Consider the following 17,595-nt stretch of genomic DNA (forward strand, 5'->3'; position numbering starts at 1 on the left):
AAAGTGGCCTTATGAAGACAAAAAGAGTTGTGTGGCCTCATAACTAATTAAAGTTTTAAAATGACACTTGTGTGTAATTTTCTAATCGAAAAATGAGTCTCACAAAAAAGTCATCAACTAGTTCTCATTTTAGTGGTCCTCATGACAAGAGCACCCTTCTTAATACACATCTCACTTCTCTGTCAGATTTTTGAACTTTTCATATTCCCAAACTGCCTTTCTATCTTATAAATAAAATATATATAAAAAAACACACTAAAACAATTAAATTGAGGGAACAATTCTCATGAAAGTATATCTTCACATCAAATTTTTTTTTCTTTCCTTTCTATGAATATTAGGTTCCTCACCTAACAGACATTTTTAAGAGACTGTGAGACACAAGTGGATCTCAGCCATATGTATTAAATTTAAACGCTGAATTTTTTGTATTAAATCAACAAACACAAATTATAACAACTAGTCTTTTATGAGTCAAACTCACAGCCTCCCACTTACAAATGGAAGACTAATGTCACTAGACCAAATGATACTTATATTTAAATGCTGAAATTACAATAACTTAAACTATGCATTTATCCTTAGCCGTCAGATGCACTTGTCCTTCACAGTCCCTTAGGTAAGCAGCCTTGCTATGAATTTGATGAACATTGATGCATAGGGAGTACGAGACGATGAGGTTGAAGTGGGGGAGGGAGGCTAAATCTCATAAGTAATCCAATAGGAATCACATTCTTATTCTCCACCACTATCCTTGTTAATTTCTTTTACATGACAAAAACTTTTCTTAGTACTTGAATTATTGCAACAGTCTCATTCTTCCAAGAAGCCATATAAATCACAAAGAAGAGAACCATAATAATTAATAGGATTAAATACTATTTAGTCCTTGAGCTTTTGACTATAAAACACTTCAGTCTCTGACCTTCTAATTTCACACGTTTAGTCCTTGTACTTCAAAATTTCAGACCAATAGGTCCTCTTTGTCTAAAACCTCCGTTAAATAGTTGACGTGGCAATTTTTTGACACCAAAATGTCTATTATGCCCTCAGTTTTTTTTTTAAAATAAATTTTTTTTTTGTTTTTTTTTCCTTCCTTTTTAATCTCTTTCTTCTTCCTTCTTCCGGCTCCACGAAACCCACTTCTGTTCTTCATGTGAGAAGAAGCCCGAGCTCACCCACTTCAGCATCCGCTCTCTCCTGCTCCTCCAACGGCGGCGGCGACAACACCACCACACCCAAAAACAAGATCAAATCTCGTCCTGCCCATATACTTCCTCGACAATACAAAATTATAAATACCAAACTCTCCAAGCACCAGAAACCAAACCAAACGCACACACCTACTCATCACTCGCCTACCTATAACCTATTCCCCATTAATTTTCTCACAACTCACAACCACATACAGTAGCCATTAACGGATCCATAATTCCCATTTCCCACATACACAAAAGACTAAGTCTATTAGCCTCACCTCCCTCTACAAACATGCCCAGCAACACCAGAATCTTGGAAGCTCTGAATGTCCGGGTAACCGGGTCGGGCAAGCAGTATCTGGTCCTGGCCCATGGCTTCGGCACTGACCAATCCGCTTGGGGTCGCATTCTTCCTTTCTTCAAACCTTACTATCGCATTGTTCTATACGACCTCGTTTGAGCCGAAAGCGTCAACCCCGATTACTTCGATTTCAACCGCAATACCAACCTGGACACCTTCGTCGACGACTTGCTGAACATTCTCAATGCTGTGGGAGTCAAAAAGTGCTCCTACGTAGGCACTGACCAGTCCGCACAAAACCCAGCTCCCCAAAAGCAAGATCAAATCCTGTCCCTCCGTCGCCGCAATTGTCACCGAACCACCCTCCATTAACCGACCCACCTTTGGGAATTTGAGGTGAGTTTCTGGGTTTTGAATCGAGAGATGAGTTTGATTGTTTGAGGCTTTGAGTCACCCAACTCCACCAAATCGACTCACCCCTATTCAGCCTCACCCCTAAAACGAATTGGGCTTTCGCCGCTTTGGCTTAATTTTGAGGAAAATTTGGAGATTGGGGATTGAGATTTCTTAGCCGTGTTGGGTTGGAAGATGGAGAAGGGAAACTGCTTTTCCCTTTTCTGAGAACCAAGAAGAGAGAGAGAGAGAGAGAGAGAGAGAGAGAGAGAGAGAGAGAGAGAGAGAGAGAGAGAGAGAGAGAGAGAGAGAGAGAGAGAGGGATCTGAGGAAGGAGGAATCGAATAGATGAAGAAAAATCAGAAAGAAAGAAAGGAAAACTGAAGAATAGAGGTGGGTTTCGGAGTGGGTGAGCTCGAGCTTCTTCTCACATGAAGAACAGAGGTGGGTTTCGTGGAGCCGGATGAAGGAAGAAGAAAGAGAAAAAAAGGAAGGAAAAAAAACAGAAAAAAAAAATTATTAAAAAAAAAAAGAACTAAGGGCATAATAGATATTTTGGTGTCAAAAAATTACCACGTCAGCTACTTAACGGAGGTTTTAGAAGGAGAGGACCTAGTGGTTAGAAATTTTGAAGTACAAGGACTAAACGTGTGAAATTAGAAGGTCAGAGATTGAAGTGTTTTATAGTCAAAAGCTCAAGGACTAAACAGTATTTAGTCCTAATTAATAAACCTTGAAACTCTCCCTTTACCAAGAATTTTGATGTGAAGGACCTTGAACATTAGAGCCAGAAATCCCAATATTTATGAACTACTAAAATTTGTTAGAAATGTCAATATGGGCAGCAAGAAGAAGAGTTTGGACATAGCTTGAGAGAAGACTAATGCTCAGATTTTTATTTTTAATTAGTAAAGAGGGGCATAAGAGAAACTTTAAGAGAAAAATTGAACAAAAAATTAGGGATGTGTATTAAGTAGGTAGGGATGTGCATATAAAATTTCTTTGAAAACATTTCTCTCCCAACAAAAAAAATTAGGCATTTCTAAATTTGACAATCCAAAAACTAGGAAAGAAAATATAGTAACCAAAGAAAACAGAGCTAGAGTTTTTTTCTCGATAAATTTTCCTCTGTCTGATGGCGTGTCCATGGATGCAGCGACGCTGTAGTCGGACTAGCTTTTATGGCAGGCGAACATGGGATGCAAGAGGTGGCAGGAGAGATTGGGATTGTTGGGGAGTTGGTATTCGACTCTTGCAAGCTAGGGTTGTGGATTGGGTGAGCGACACAGGCTTTGATCAAGGTGGCGGTAGGCTTGGTGGTAGTGGGCTCGCGGATGGACGAATTTCTGGTGGGAGATTGAGTGCTACACGGGGTTGTCTTTTGGTTGGTTCTTCGCAGTGGGTTGGTAGAGGCATGTGTTGATGTCTAAGATTCAACGGTAGCCAAACCTTGGTCAACGCTAGTTCGAGGGGCGAACCACTACTTGCGATATCCTTGTTGCTTCCGCTATCTGTTAAATGAAATACAAAAGGCGTCAGAGGGAGACTGCGGTTGGCGGTCTTCTCTTCTCCGATGCCTAAGTCAGTCAATGTATTTGTGTTGACAGAATAACATTAGGTAAGTAGTAAATGTGTAATTAATGAGGAGAGAAGAGTGGACCTTTTATGGGTTTGAAAGAGACTGATCTCTTCCTTGTTTTCAATGTGGGACTGATATGCTTCAGTTCAGAGCTTCTGATGCTTCAGCGAGGTGATCTTGGCGCGGCGCGTCAGCTGTGATCTCGGGATGAGCCGGGGCTCAGGTGATAGCCTGTTTGGGTATGTTTCCGTAGGTTATACCCTCGATAGTTGTCGGTATCGCAGGTGGCAGTATGAGAGTGGCTCATTGTAGCTAATTATGCTTAGGCAAATGCTTATACAAGTACAGCATGGTTGGGATTAAGTGATCCTAGGTCTATGGCTGCCCTGTTTGGAAGTGAATGTGGTTATCACATGTATTCGATTCTAGGCAGGTTATTGGTGGTGATGCATGAGGGAAGCTTCTGGCTAGTGCGAAGGGGACAGCGGTGTGACGGTGACTGATCGATGGGGATAGTAGGGCGGCAGAGGCGGTAGGGGGAGGTTGGAGGTGGTGGCTATGTAGAAGGTGGGCTGGGCTAGCCTAGTGGGCTCAAGATCTATCCTTGCACCTTTGTTTCGGGCTTGGGCCTAGGCTTTACATTAGGGTGCTTAGGCCCAAGCTTTGACTCTGGGTCTAGGTAGTACTTTGTTGTTATTTGTTTTGTTTTTTACTTTTACTAGGTTGTGACTTTGTGCCAATAATAAGTACCTATCGCTTAATGGTAGGGAGATGCGGGCTTTGTCTTAGGTTGTACACCTTGGGTGCCTTGTCTGCTCTGGTTAGGCGGCGGATTCCTTACTTTGTCAGATAGTCGCAACCTTCCATTAACAGGATGAGGCTCAGTGCTATCAGAGTGTTTTTCCGGTGACAACAAATTAGGAAGGTTGATAATAGTAGTAACTTATGGTTTCACGTAAACAATTTCTTTCCGGTAATGGCACCACAATTATAAAGTGAATGAAGTAGCTTGTAGAACACTTTTCACTAGTTAGTGCTTGTTAGAATGCATGTTTTTAGTTAGGATTCCTGTTATTAACTCAACATCTTCTCTTGATGGTTATCGTAATTTAGGGTTTAGGCTCAATGTATTTCCTTATATTTTGCAGCTTCATTTATAATAAGGGGAAATGATCATTTACCCGATTTTAGGCTAAAAATTGCCCACTTGCTCCACCAACTGTTAAATCCAAAACACTCTAAGGGATTATTTCCCCTTTACCCAATTAATTCTTTTTTATTTTTTTTTGAGACTTTTTTGCCCTCTCCTTCTTTTTCACTTAGGAGAAAATATTACAAATAGTACCTGAACTAAGGCTCATTCTTAACTTCAGTACCCAACTATGCAAAACTATCACTTTGGTACCCCAAGTTTGAAGTCCGACCCAAGAATGGTACACGCCGTCCATCACGGCGTTAACTAACTAACCACGTGGCATATTTTGAGGGCCCTCATGGTTTGCCACGTGGCAAAGACTTAACTCTGTGATGGACGGCGTATACCATTCTTAGGTCGGACTTCAAACTTGGGATACCAAAGTGATAGTTTTGCATAGTCGGGTACTGAAGTTAGGAGTCGGCCTTAGTTCGGGTACTGTTTGAAATATTTTCTCTTCACTTAGAGGGAGAAGTCATCCTCCACCTTGCCGGCCTCCGGTGACCAGTGGCAGGGCGCCGGCGACCGGTGACCGGAATCAGGCGAACGGTGACCGGAATTCGGTGACCGTGACCGGAATCCGGCGAACAGTGACCGGAATCCGGCGACCGGTCCCTAATAATATCCAGTAACTATATTATTGCCCCCCAAAAATCATATTATTGCCTCCCAAAAATCATATTATTGCTGTCGAGTGAATTGTATGAACTCCCAAAACCAAAATGAATACACTACATGCACAATTGATCAATTTATAATCATATTATTGGCTCCCAATAATCATATTATTGCCCCCCAATACAAAGTCCAATGTCTCTACTGCCCCCAATAGACCACCAAAAATGCACCATTTTGTAGGATTCACAGATAATTTGACTTTAATACACAGAAAACAACAGGTAACTTATCAATACACAACACTATAGTGATCCCTGTCCCTCATTTCAAAGTCTACTGGGGGTCAATAATGTGTCTACTGCCTCATCTTCGTTACCAACAGACCCAACGTTTTGCTCATTATCCATAACCATCTCCACAACACCGTTCTTCAATTCGTCTTCAGTGACCTTCGACTCCGCCACATCGTTTCTAGGCTCGTCGTCGCTCATTAGATCCACCACATCGCTCACCGGAAGCTCATTCTGAGCCTTCCTGGCCCGGGTTCGGCCCAACGAACAGGTGACCTCCGCCTAAGCCAAATCAAGGTCAATTCGTGCTTCAGCCCCGGTCGTTCACCGGCGGGAAGCTCTACATGCAGAATGACCTCGACATGTCCGCCGCGTTCGTCACCAACCAGCTCTGCGACCTCGACGTGCTCCACCAGTCAAACGCCACCTCCGCCATCTCGCCCCTCGCCGCCGCAAACGATGAGTCACGCAATCACCGTCGAGGCCTCATTGCCGACCCGGAAAACACCTCCTCTGTTTCGGTCTTCATCGGCGCCTTCTTCGGCGACGCAGAACCACTCGATCGGCGCCTCCTCCATTTGCCGCTGCTTCTGGAAATATTACGCCATGCCAGAGAGAGAGAGAGAGAGAGAGAGAGAGAGAATATGATAGGAGAGTAATTTTTTAATTAAAATAAGGGTATTACTGTCCAATACTGTTAGATTGAGTAAAAGGGGTTAAAAAACTCTTAGTGGAAGTAGGCAATTTCTAAGCTGAAATTAAGTAAGTGGTCACGGCCCCTTATAATAAAGGCTTAAGGACAACCGTATTTGACCCCTTCTCGAATAAAAAAATCGACTATCATTCTCCATTTAATAAAAAGAAACCGTTACTCAAATGGAAGCGACATTGATGAGATCAAAAAACCATAGCACAACCTCGATTCTCTCTCCTTCCAGTGCCATAGGCATACATGTCACTGGATAACTTAAAAGCCCGCAGAGACCCAAAACGGGCCCGTATATAGCCCACCAACGCTCAAGGTAGCAACAGTCTGAACATTTATGATCCCTTCAGCTTTTGAGATTGGCCGAGCACGAACCTCTCGTTTTTTTCCTGTATTTCACACTTCAACTCATTCACTCACTCTCACTCACAGTCGCCGCATAAATCCGACTCCGGAGAAACTTCCCCGTCAAAGCAAAACGATGTCGTATGTGCCTCCTCACCTGAGAAACTCAACCTCAACCACCACCACCACCACTACCACCGCCACCACCAGAACCTCCTCCGGAACCGACGCTGATCGGAGCAAGCTCTCTTACTCCTCCTCCAACTTTCACTCCAACAACAACGACAAGTCGTCCGCTGCTTCATTCTCCTCGTTCTCGCACTCCAATGGCTCCCGGTGGAGTTCCGCCGCTCACTCGCCGGCCAACCGAGCTATCTCCCCGCCCGACGCCGTCGTCCCTCAGTGGAAGCCGTCGGAACGGGTCCTCCGAATGAAGCCGGAACTGGTTCGAATCCCTTATCGGACTTCCTATGCGTTTCGGTTTCAGTTCTTGTTGCAATTTCCGCGTTCGCTCTTATTTGAATTACTGAATTGATTAGCTTAGGTTTTCAAATTGCCATTGGCATTTATTCTCATTTTCAGTGTATCTATATCACCTTTGTGTAAATTGTGATAGGATTTTTCCAATTTATGCTAGTGATTATAAGCAAGGTGCTGATAGTTGTGCCTATTCGCTCCTAGGTCAAGTTTGATAGCTGGAATTTATGAATTAGATTGTCTCCTATATGTGCAGATTGAGGAGGTGTGTTTGCGGCTTAATTTGGATGTTTCTGTTAGTCCAGACTCTGCTCCTCCCCCGGCACCAATTGAGTCTTTTACAGATATGGTGAATCTTCGTGTTTCCTTAAACGAGATTTGTTTTTCTGGTTTTGTTTGGCCTAGTTAGTGATTTTTTTATAAATGGACTTATTGTTCTGCTATTTCAGTGTTTGCACCCTAGCATTATGAAGGATATAGCATTTCATGGATACACTATGCCAACACCAATTCAAGCTCAAGCCATGCCAGTTGCCCTCAGTGGAAGGGATTTATTAGGTTGCGCTGAAACTGGTAGTGGTAAAACAGCTGCATTTGCCATTCCTATGATACAGGTTTGAGTCATCATATTTGATATTCTTGTGTGGCCTACTAAGTGGATTTGTTTTATATTATGTTTTAATTTCCTTTAATGCGCAGCATTGTTTGGCTCAACCTCCCGTTCAGCGTGGTGATGGACCACTAGCATTGGTACTGGCCCCAACTAGAGAGCTTGCACAACAAATAGAGGAAGAGGTAGTATATCTGCTTAAGCTTACTGGTGTTATTATGAGTTTTTAGGAGTTGGTTTGAAATTTATTTCTTTATACTTGTCATCAGGTGCTAAGTTATCATTTGTATTTTGCAGGTCAAGGCTTTTAGTAAATCTCTCGAGTCCTTCAAAACTGCAATAGTTGTGGGTGGGACCAACATAGCTGAGCAGGTGACTGGTTTGGCATAATAACTTCAAAGTCTATTTTTATAAATTGTTTGACTAATCTAGGTGCTGTATGAAAAGGAAAATTCATCCGCGATTATCCTGTCTTTTTTATTTTATATTGCCAGCTAGGTGTGTGCTAGGACTCTGATTCAGTGCTTCTCTTGTATTAAGCTTTCAAATATTTATTTCTTTTTACTGCTCCCTGGTGCCTCCCTTTCTTTCTCCTATACTAATACTGATAGCGCTTCTCTCTCTCTCTCTCTCATATTTTCTTTTGTTGATTTATGTTTTACGGAACACATTATGTCCTCTTAATTTTCACTTATGTCACCTCATTTGGATGAAATGACAGAGATCTGAGCTTCGAGCAGGAGTTAATATTGTGGTTGCTACTCCTGGAAGATTCATAGATCATTTACAGCAAGGGAACACTTCTGTGTCTAGAATTTCGTTTGTTGTTCTAGATGAAGCTGATAGAATGCTTGACATGGGTTTTGAACCACAGATAAGAGAGGTATAATTTCTCTCAACTTTTTTTACCCTAATATGTTTCTTATAATTTAAAATTATTTTTTCCAAATTTATGCCATACTGTCACAGTGGCTTGATTTTCGCCTAGGTTTTTAAGTTCTTGAGCTCATAGTGTTCGTGTTTAACTTTTTCATCATTTTGTTTTTATGAGTATTTCTCTCCTTTAATGATTGCCAAACTGAAAGAGGTACGGTACTCAATATGGATGTCTACTTGTGACTTGTATCTTCTGTCTTGTGAGAAGTTACCTTTAATTAGGAAAAAATGGGTAGTAGGAAGACAGAAATTGTTTATCCGGAAAAGCTGTGACCTTGGTGGTATATAAACTTACATGACCTTTGTCTCAATTTTTGCAAATTGGGTTTTATTTTGAGTGAAGTTGGGGTCTGTACAACGATATGTGTCCTTTATATATCTGTACTTTACAAAACATGTTCGTTGTTATCTAAGAAACATATTATATATTGACTGAGCATTTCTGCAACACTGAAATGAGTTATCTGATACATATATATGAGTTGATACTCTGCTGTGTGACATCATGCATCTAAGGGTTGCACTCCCCCTCCCTATATATGTATTAAAATGTATGAGGGAGAGTGAATCTTCTTGAGTCTAGACCACAATCATCTGAGTCCCTGTTTTCACATATTTTCATGCTTTTTCAGGTGATGCGGAACCTTTCTGAAAAGCATCAAACTTTGCTGTTTAGTGCAACTATGCCTGAAGAGATTGAAGGGTTAGCCCAGGTAAGATTTTCCTCTAGTTTCCTTCTTTTACGAGTTTTTGTGAATTGTACAATTAGAAAGGTAATCATTGGTACATTTTTTAATCAATTAATAGTCATGTCATTGCTATAGCTGGCTCTGGAATCTAAGTGCTACATAAGTATTACAAAATTTGTGCCAATATATGTATGTATAAATTTCTATACTACTGCTCCCATATGAGCAGAGTTTCACCATGTGTATTCAATTTGGGAAGTATTGCGTCGTACAACTTTTACTCCCTCAAAATTTGCTTTTGCCTCCTTATTTATTACCTTAAAAGTTATTAACACCATAAGCACTTCACTGGAGTCTTTACTTTTAACCATATGGGAGATCAACCCTTTTAATCAAGCTGTATATTATTTGCAATTTCTTCATTATTATACCGTGATCCATAAATCTGATTTTACTACTGAAAAATTCCAAAGCATAATTTCTGATTAAGGGAAGCTGTCATAGTGGTTCATTGAAATTTCTACCTTTTTGTTTTACCATATTATATATTTGTACAGGTAATTTTCATGTATTTTGCACTTTGAACTATATGAGATCTTGAAAATTACCGCAATTTCTACCTTTTTGTTTTACCTTATCTTTTCTTGAGATGCACAACCTGTCTGCACTTGGTTCTGTTTTATATATCCATGTGAAATAATAGTGTTTCTAGTGACCACTTTTCCAATCTATTTTGTTTCTTTTCAAAAGAATAAACATAAAGATAAAGAAATATCATAACGTTTTTGATCTGGAACATGCAGACAGTCTTGAACGTATCAAAAACCATTACTGCTTTCTTCCTTATTAGTGCAAAGTAATATTATTCCTAATTCCAAAATGAATTTGTAGTTTTCCATTTTCTGACAAGGATACTGTGCCATCTTCGCTCGATTTAGTTAATTCTGTCATGGACAATTTTGACAAAGACTTCTCCTGCCTTCTTTCCTCCAACTGCAGGAATATTTGACTAATCCAGTGCAAGTGAAGGTGGGAAAAGTGAGTAGCCCTACAGCAAATGTAACTCAGAGTTTGGAGAAGGTTCCTGACAGTGAGAAGGTTGGTTTGCACCTGCACAAGAATCATTTGTGTCTATAACTTTCTTTCTGAGTGTCTGACATGTTTTATTTTTTAATCTTCTGGGTGTGAGATGGGGGTGGGGGCGGGGTCTATGGTTTTTCTTGGCTTTAAGTCTACTCACTCAGTATTCAGTCACTTTTGTTCCGATTTGCATTTATACAGTATAATTTAAAACATTATCAGTGTTTTACAACGATTGATTGGATGCCGCCATGGTATTAATCACTCTTCTAGGTTGGATTCTTCTCCTAGACAAGCTCAATTTTTTGCAATTTTGTGTAAATTGAAGGTGGTGGTTAAAGAGTTGAATGTGTAGTTATATTATGCATTATTTAGTAGGAAAGATTTTTTTTTTCTTTGGGTATTCGTGTGTTTGGTACTCATATCTTGGACAAATATAGTGTATATTGAAGGTGGTGGTTAAAGACTTGAATGTGGTTAGTTATATTATGTATTATTTAGTTGGAAAGATATATATATATATATATATATATATATATATATATTTTTCCTTTGGGTATTCGTGTGCTTGGTACTCATATCTTGGACAAATATAATGTAACTAAGTTTTTTTTTAATCCATTTAGTATCAGTCTTGTCTGCGGTTTTATTCTGAGTTTTTTTGTTTTTTTTGTTTTTTTTCTCAAAGTAACTCTATGATGGTCTTTTGTCTGTGTAGACTGATCGGCTTCTGGGTTTGCTCGTAGAGGAGTCATCTCGAGCTGAAAGAGCTGGACATCCATTTCCCTTAACTATTGTATTTGTTGAAAGGAAGGTATATATTGCTCCATGCCCTAATCACTTAATTGTTACCACACCTTTTCAAGTTATTATTAATGATGTCATGGCTATAAATGTTTTGTTTTGTCTGAAATGGCTTTGAATAATTGAGGAACAAAATTATTCTGTTTATCTTGCCTCACATGATCACATCTTAATCTGTATAAGTCGGCTAACTCATTTATGGATTGCTTTAAAACGTGAGGGTCCTGCCTAACAAGGCAGTGGCAAGTCCATTTTTGACTTTACATTTTCAATTTATGAACTGGTCCAGATCTTGCAATCAATGTCTATTTTGAATTTTAATGTGGTGAATAATAGAAAGAAGTTCAATTAGGACTTAATGGAGAAATAATCTTTCAGTTAATAGTATGCTCTTTTCAAACTGAGTTCTCAAATTGTAACATGGACATTTTCCTGTTTCTAGTGTCAGATTCTATAGGATTATTTATGATTTTATATGCTCGTGAGGCGCAATTGGCATCAATACATCTAATTCTGGGGCGACTTCATTTTCCTTCTGTACTCATAATTTTTTTAACATTGAATTTGGGCTGCATGTAGACACGCTGTGATGATGTAGCTGAAGCTTTGGTAGCACAAGGTTTGCATGCAGTTGCTCTTCATGGTGGACGTACTCAAACTGAAAGAGAGGCTGCTCTGCGTGAATTTAGAAAAGGCACTACCAACATCTTGGTTCGTCTTGTGCATTGATTTTCCAATTTTTCTTTTAATCCTGCTTGAATGCAGGGGAGCTTTTAGAATATCCATATGTCTTTATCAAATTGACACCCTGCATGCAGGTTGCCACCGATGTTGCATCTCGTGGTTTGGACGTCTCAGGAGTTGCTCACGTTATCAATTTGGATCTTCCGAAGGTATATCTGGTTGTAAATGAAATCTTGGTTGAGTTATATCTGAAATCTACTAGCCCAACATAGAAGGCCATTTGAAATTGGGTTTCATTTCCACCTATTCTGAATTCGATAGGTGGTTATCTTTGGTATTTAAATAGCTGGTACAATCAAATCTTCAACTTTCGATCATAAACCTAGCCTGGTCTTTTCGTTAGCCTGGTCTTTTCAGTCGCTATTAATTTTGTTGTGAAATAGCAAACCTGAAGCTTCAGTTATGGCTACCTCAATATAGAGCATGGAAGATTATGTACACCGGATTGGAAGGACTGGAAGAGCGGGATCAATGGGACAAGCTACTTCCTTCTACACTGATCGTGATATGGTACTTTCTTTTCTGCCTTCTCTGTACACATATCTTTTCTTCCTTCGTTTTGAAGCCTGCTCACTCGGAAATGTCAAAATATGACTTTTGATTCGATTATTGTTGGTGACCCTCTGTAGTTCCTTGTGGCGAATATAAAGAAAGCAATAGCTGATGTGGGATCTGGGAATGCTCTAGCTTTTGCTACGGGGAAGGTACAGCTTTTTTGCTATTTATGAACAGTCAATTCTTGACGTAATGCTCGCTTTTTTTCTCATTTCTGGATAATTTGTTTAGGAAAAAGAAAACCTTCTTATATTACATTTGTAAATCGTAATGATTTTTGCTATTGACTATTAGACTGCAAGAAGGAAAGAAAGAGAAGCAGCTGCTGCTCACAAGCAAGCTAGGGTTTCTCTATCCAAGTCTTCAAGTATGGGGCCCACATCAATAAACATTGAGGACAAGTATAAGTTCATGGTTTCTGAACCGGACAATCAAACAGAGGGTGCAGCAGATAGTGCTTGGGACGACTAATGAAGTCCACCTTTGGTGCAATCAAGATTGATGCATGGGGCCCCTAGGTTTTGAGGTTAGTAAGATGTAGGTTAGATCTGCTCTCTCTCCCTCTATCTCACGTTGTGCATGCATTCTTGCAACTTTGCTACAATTATTGCATCAATTGAAATCTACACTCCCTTTTTTCGTCTTTTGTGTTAAATTTACTAAAAAAGTATCAAGTACTTGAAAAAGGAAAGAGTGAGTCTGGATTGTAAAATAGGTCATGTACCTTTCTCCAGTTATATAATTACTTGTGCTGTTTATGGATGCTCATTTTTCAACTTTGCTACAATTTACAGATCCAACATTAATTTGTATATATGTGCCTATTCTATTTATGCATGCTTATCCTGCAAGTATGCTACAGTTTACTGATCCAAGGAACATTCATCTGTAGCCATTTGCTTCTAATTGGTGCTCGGACTGCAATTTGAAGACGATTAGTTCCTTGTAAGTTGGCTTCTAGGAGCTGTTGCTTTACATCATCGATGTACCTTGTAAGTTAGCTTTTTGGAGCTGTTGCTTTACATCATCGATGTACCTAGTACCTGTGCCAAGGACTAACGTGGTCGATACTTTTAGAGATTGTAGGGTTGGCTTGTAGGAGTCTGGCATTGTATATCTTAAAAATGGAAGTTCACTTGGGATGTTTGTACTCTGTAGTGCAATGAAATATTTGGCCCAATAATGGGTTTGCTAAAGGCATGTGATTTCACAGTTTCTCATCACTATCCTGTGCCTCGCTTGAATTGTTTTTGGCTATGCGCCTAACATGAGTCAAATCTGAGGTGATCCGTAATCTGTAATTGCGAGATAGTTTACACCATATCAACTCATGAAATTACTATTTCATTAACTATGATGTATCGTTATCTGTAATTGTTTTTGGCATATCGGTTTCGACATTGCCCATCAAACGTTGTGCATGGGCATAGAAGTGGCATTTATTTCTTTAGTATCGACTCTGTTTTGAGTGCTGACCTTGTTTATGCATATACTAGTATGCTAATCAAGGATGTATTAATATTGGAAAAGAGGCACAAGTGGTATTTTCACGTAACAGCTTTTGATGCCTAAAATTAAAATTTTTTTTTCCAAGCAATCTTCTTGAAATGTAAAAAATACTTTTCCTCCATTTATAATTTAGAGAATCGTGCGTAAATTATAAATTAAATGATATAGATATGCTTAATGAAAAATGAGTGTGTTGAGACCCACCTGTGTTAAAAAATTAAGAAATGATTAAAAAAACATCATGAAATGATTAATCATAATATTAAGAGAAAACTAGAAAAGTAGATTTGAAAAGGAATAATCTTCGTCTTAAACGTACCCCTCAAAATCATCTCCTTTGTCCAAACAAAACTAAAAGCAATCTTGTCGAAAAAAAAAAACTAAGCTAAAAGCAAGCTCAATATGGGCCGGGTCACGCTCAATATGCAGAGCTGATGATCCTACACCTACTACTAGTATCCAGAGCTCACAAATTTCACTTTCCTTCATTTCTTCAATCTTCGATCCGCCTCTTTCTCTCTCTTCTCGACTCACTCCAAAGCTTCATTAGGGTTCGTTCGAACACCGTACCGAAGGTAAACCACTAATCGTTTTCTAATTTCCGTTTCCAAAGTTTCAAATTAAATCAGTATGAACCCTTCGTAATCTGGATTCGATTTGGGGGCTGTGTGGTTAGGTTCTCCGAGCTGAGAGCTCAAAAAATGAAGAGCAGAAAAATCCTCATTGTCGTCGAGGACCTGCGGACATTCCGGTGCCAAACGCCGTCGTTTCAAAGCGAGCGAGGGCCGCCGCTGCTTCTGTGCCTACAAAATCTTGGTGTATCATAATCAATTTATTGACATGCCTATCCTGGTGTATGTTGGTAAGTTTGCCCTGTTAGTGTGAGTCCATTTCACTGTATAATTAGATTATGGTGATATTGGAAGTTTACTTTAAACACAGGTGTTCATGTGGCTGTTATAGCTGGTGTTGCCGTTGGACTTATCTTTTTATACTGCCATCCGATGGAAGTTGTGCAGAGAGAGAACGCGATTGCTGAGATTGCGGTTCTTGGCAACTATCCTGCTCATTAGGTAAAGCTTGTAAACAGTAAATAGTAACAAGATGTAGAAATAGAACTTCGCTTTGTTATGATATCTGCACGATGTTCTGTTCATCATTTGTTTTTTTTTTTGGGGGGCTCTGGTGCTGATTGTCTCATCATACCAAATGTACCATGAATACAAAAGCAAAATTTTTTTAGTTGGGTTGAAATAAAGTTCATATTTAGGTCTGTACCGGTCCTGAGGTCCTGCAGTGTCTGTTGTTATTCAACACATACATCTAGCAACTGTTGTCTATACTTTGGGTCTAACTATATTTTATTCTAAACTTTTCCTAGCTATGTGAACTATGAAGTTTTACTCTTTATTTTTTTTTTCTTTTGGGAAAGTCATGATTAGTGTTGTGATGATATGTTCTGTCAATATATTTCTAATTTATGAGTTACATTCATCTGTAGGCATGGTGCTTCTGAATTGGGGCTTTGACTGCAAGTTGAAGACGATTAGTTCCTTGTACATTGTTGACTTCCCAGAACTGTTATTTAACGTCGTGGTTGATCATGTACCTACTGCTTGTACTAAGTTCTAACTTAGTTGATGATACTTTAATGGAAGTTTACTTCGGATGACTGTAGTGCAGTATTTGGCCGGATAATGGGTTTGTTAAAGGCTTATGAATTCACAGTTTGATACCACGCATTGCAGGAGAAAGTCTTTGTTTTTTGTTTTTGCCTTGTCTAACTTGGGTTTATGTTAAGTTCATGCTTTCACAGGGACCACTTCAAAATTGACCGAGTTTCCAATCTTGTGTTTGGTTACAAGCCCCAAACTTATGTTTAAAATTAGGGGTGGGTTCGGTTTGGTTTCGTGCACAAACCGAACTTGAACTTCAGTTCGGTTTGGATTTTTATTTTTAAAAATTCAAAACTAAAATTGAACCGGTTCAGTTCAGTTCGGGTTTTTTTGGCTTTTGTTAGACTTTCGGCTTGATTTTTTTTGGTTTTTGGTTTCGCAAACTCACCCCTAATTTAAACTAAAATATCTATATTCGCATACTTAACTAATATGTTGGAATGATAAACACTTTTTTATGTCGAGTAAATAATTCATAGAAGCTCGTAACGTTATGTTGATACTGGTGTTTTCGTAGCCCCCATAATACGAGTAAATAATTCATAGGAGCTAGAAGTCTTGTAGTATAATACTATTCCGTTGGCCAAACACGACCAGTCGTTTTCAAACTCGTACCAATAAAAGTCTTTACCGCGCACCTTACCTCTCTTTGCTTTTCTGTCATTTGGGATCCGAAAATGGCAGGTGTAATTGCATCTGGATCGAGCCGTCTCTCGAAGCTTCTCAGGCCTCCATCCACCGACCTCAAGGCCGCCGCCATGTGGGGCGTCGCCGCCGGCACCGGGGCTCTTTGGTTCGTCCAGGTCTCAACTTTCTCCCTCAATTTCACTTCAAATAAGAACATTCAACGTAATTATGTGGAAATCCAGAATTGGGTTCTTCTGGGTTAGAGTTGAAATTGCTTTGCTATATGATTCTGATGCTTGGATTTTTGTAACAGCCCTTTGATTGGTTGAAGAAGACATTTCTGGAGAAGCCAGAGACCCAAGGGCAGTAATTTATGCTTTCACACGGAGCAATTTTTTCAAGTTTTACCAAACCAATCAGAGGAGGAGTCGAGGAGATTCCATTTGTCTCCAATAAAAATTGTTTCTAGTTTGTAGCTCTCCTTGTTGAGGCTTAGAAATGTTGCAAGGACTTTAATCTGTTTGCTATTGGGTTTTTCTTTCAATTTCCCATATTTTCTTTCACTTGCTATATAGTTATCAATGGAACAGTACTAATTAGTTATTTGATATTTTTCTTCTCTCTTTTGATGAGCATCATCTTGATCTTAGATGATGAGATTTCAGCTGCTAATGTGGATCCTTTTCAAGGTTTTCTTTCATGCATTGATGTATAGGGACCTAAAAATGCTTGATCATCTTTTTAGTATTTCCTCTCAAATTGGGAACCTTTGAATGGATACTTCTACTACTGGAAACAGACATCTACATGAAAATTACATAAATTAATTTTATTTTCCACATTTGGATATCAAATGAAATGGAGGAGAGAAAGGGTAAATATATGGTTTCAGAAATAACTCAAACAGTTTTAGTTATTGTGGACATTATTACATGCGACTATAATTTATGTATGTTATAAATTAATCAACAAGCGCCTGTAGCTCAGTGGATAGAGCGTCTGTTTCCTAAGCAGAAAGTCGTAGGTTCGACCCCTACCTGGCGCGGTGATTTTTACTTTTCATGCTATTTCTTTTGGGTCTAATTCGTAGGTTCGACCCCTACCTGGCGCGGTGATTTTTACTTTTCATGCTATTTCTTTTGGGTCTAATTTTTACTCTTCGGCCTGGTTTTCTATGTTAATTTTGGTTATTTTTACTCTTCGGCCTGATTTTTACTTTTCATGTTATTTCTTTTGGGTCTAATTTTTACCCAGATTTTCTA

General features: G+C 39.3%; 1 protein-coding gene, 1 long non-coding RNA gene and 1 other non-coding gene across 12 annotated transcripts; all 3 read left to right on the forward strand.

Moving 5' to 3' along the window:
* The first annotated feature begins 6,594 nt into the window (after positions 1 to 6,594).
* LOC112166821 (DEAD-box ATP-dependent RNA helicase 20) lies at positions 6,595 to 13,744 on the forward strand. Of its 10 annotated transcripts, none has more exons than XM_024303738.2 (16): positions 6,596 to 7,071; positions 7,360 to 7,452; positions 7,553 to 7,717; positions 7,803 to 7,898; positions 8,011 to 8,085; positions 8,435 to 8,596; positions 9,282 to 9,362; positions 10,338 to 10,436; positions 11,137 to 11,232; positions 11,802 to 11,933; positions 12,041 to 12,115; positions 12,387 to 12,476; positions 12,596 to 12,670; positions 12,816 to 13,062; positions 13,414 to 13,513; positions 13,599 to 13,744. In XM_024303738.2, exons 1-14 carry the CDS (start codon positions 6,619 to 6,621, stop codon positions 12,990 to 12,992), a joined length of 1,869 nt encoding a protein of 622 aa, XP_024159506.1. In that variant the 5' UTR covers positions 6,596 to 6,618; the 3' UTR covers positions 12,993 to 13,062; positions 13,414 to 13,513; positions 13,599 to 13,744. The 10 variants fall into 10 exon arrangements, with proteins under 10 accessions (XP_040362915.1, XP_024159506.1, XP_024159507.1 ...); XM_024303739.2 differs by having other exon boundaries at positions 12,816 to 13,058; XM_024303737.2 differs by having other exon boundaries at positions 6,597 to 7,071; positions 12,816 to 13,047.
* A 701-nt stretch (positions 13,745 to 14,445) lies between these two features.
* Positions 14,446 to 16,965, forward strand: LOC112166181. Its single transcript, XR_002923149.2, has 5 exons — positions 14,446 to 14,605; positions 14,707 to 14,892; positions 14,973 to 15,103; positions 15,532 to 16,509; positions 16,647 to 16,965. It is a non-coding gene; the product is annotated as an uncharacterized LOC112166181 (long non-coding RNA).
* Positions 16,966 to 17,305: 340 nt separating this feature from the next.
* On the forward strand, positions 17,306 to 17,378 carry TRNAR-CCU. The gene has a single exon. It is a non-coding gene; the product is annotated as a tRNA-Arg (tRNA).
* Positions 17,379 to 17,595: the final 217 nt, after the last annotated feature.

The sequence above is a fragment of the Rosa chinensis genome, chromosome 5, assembly GCF_002994745.2.
Source record: "Rosa chinensis cultivar Old Blush chromosome 5, RchiOBHm-V2, whole genome shotgun sequence".
In the NCBI taxonomy this organism is placed as follows: domain Eukaryota; kingdom Viridiplantae; phylum Streptophyta; class Magnoliopsida; order Rosales; family Rosaceae; genus Rosa; species Rosa chinensis.

Coding starts and splice junctions, on each gene's coding strand:
- LOC112166821 (XM_024303729.2), top strand. CDS start 6,619: ATGATCCCTTCAGCTTTTGAGATTGGCCGAGCACGAACCTCTCGTTTT. Junction 7,072..7,359: donor TCCGAATGAAGCCGGAACTG/GTTCGAATCCCT, acceptor CTATATGTGCAG/ATTGAGGAGGTGTGTTTGCG. Junction 12,477..12,595: donor TCTACACTGATCGTGATATG/GTACTTTCTTTT, acceptor GACCCTCTGTAG/TTCCTTGTGGCGAATATAAA.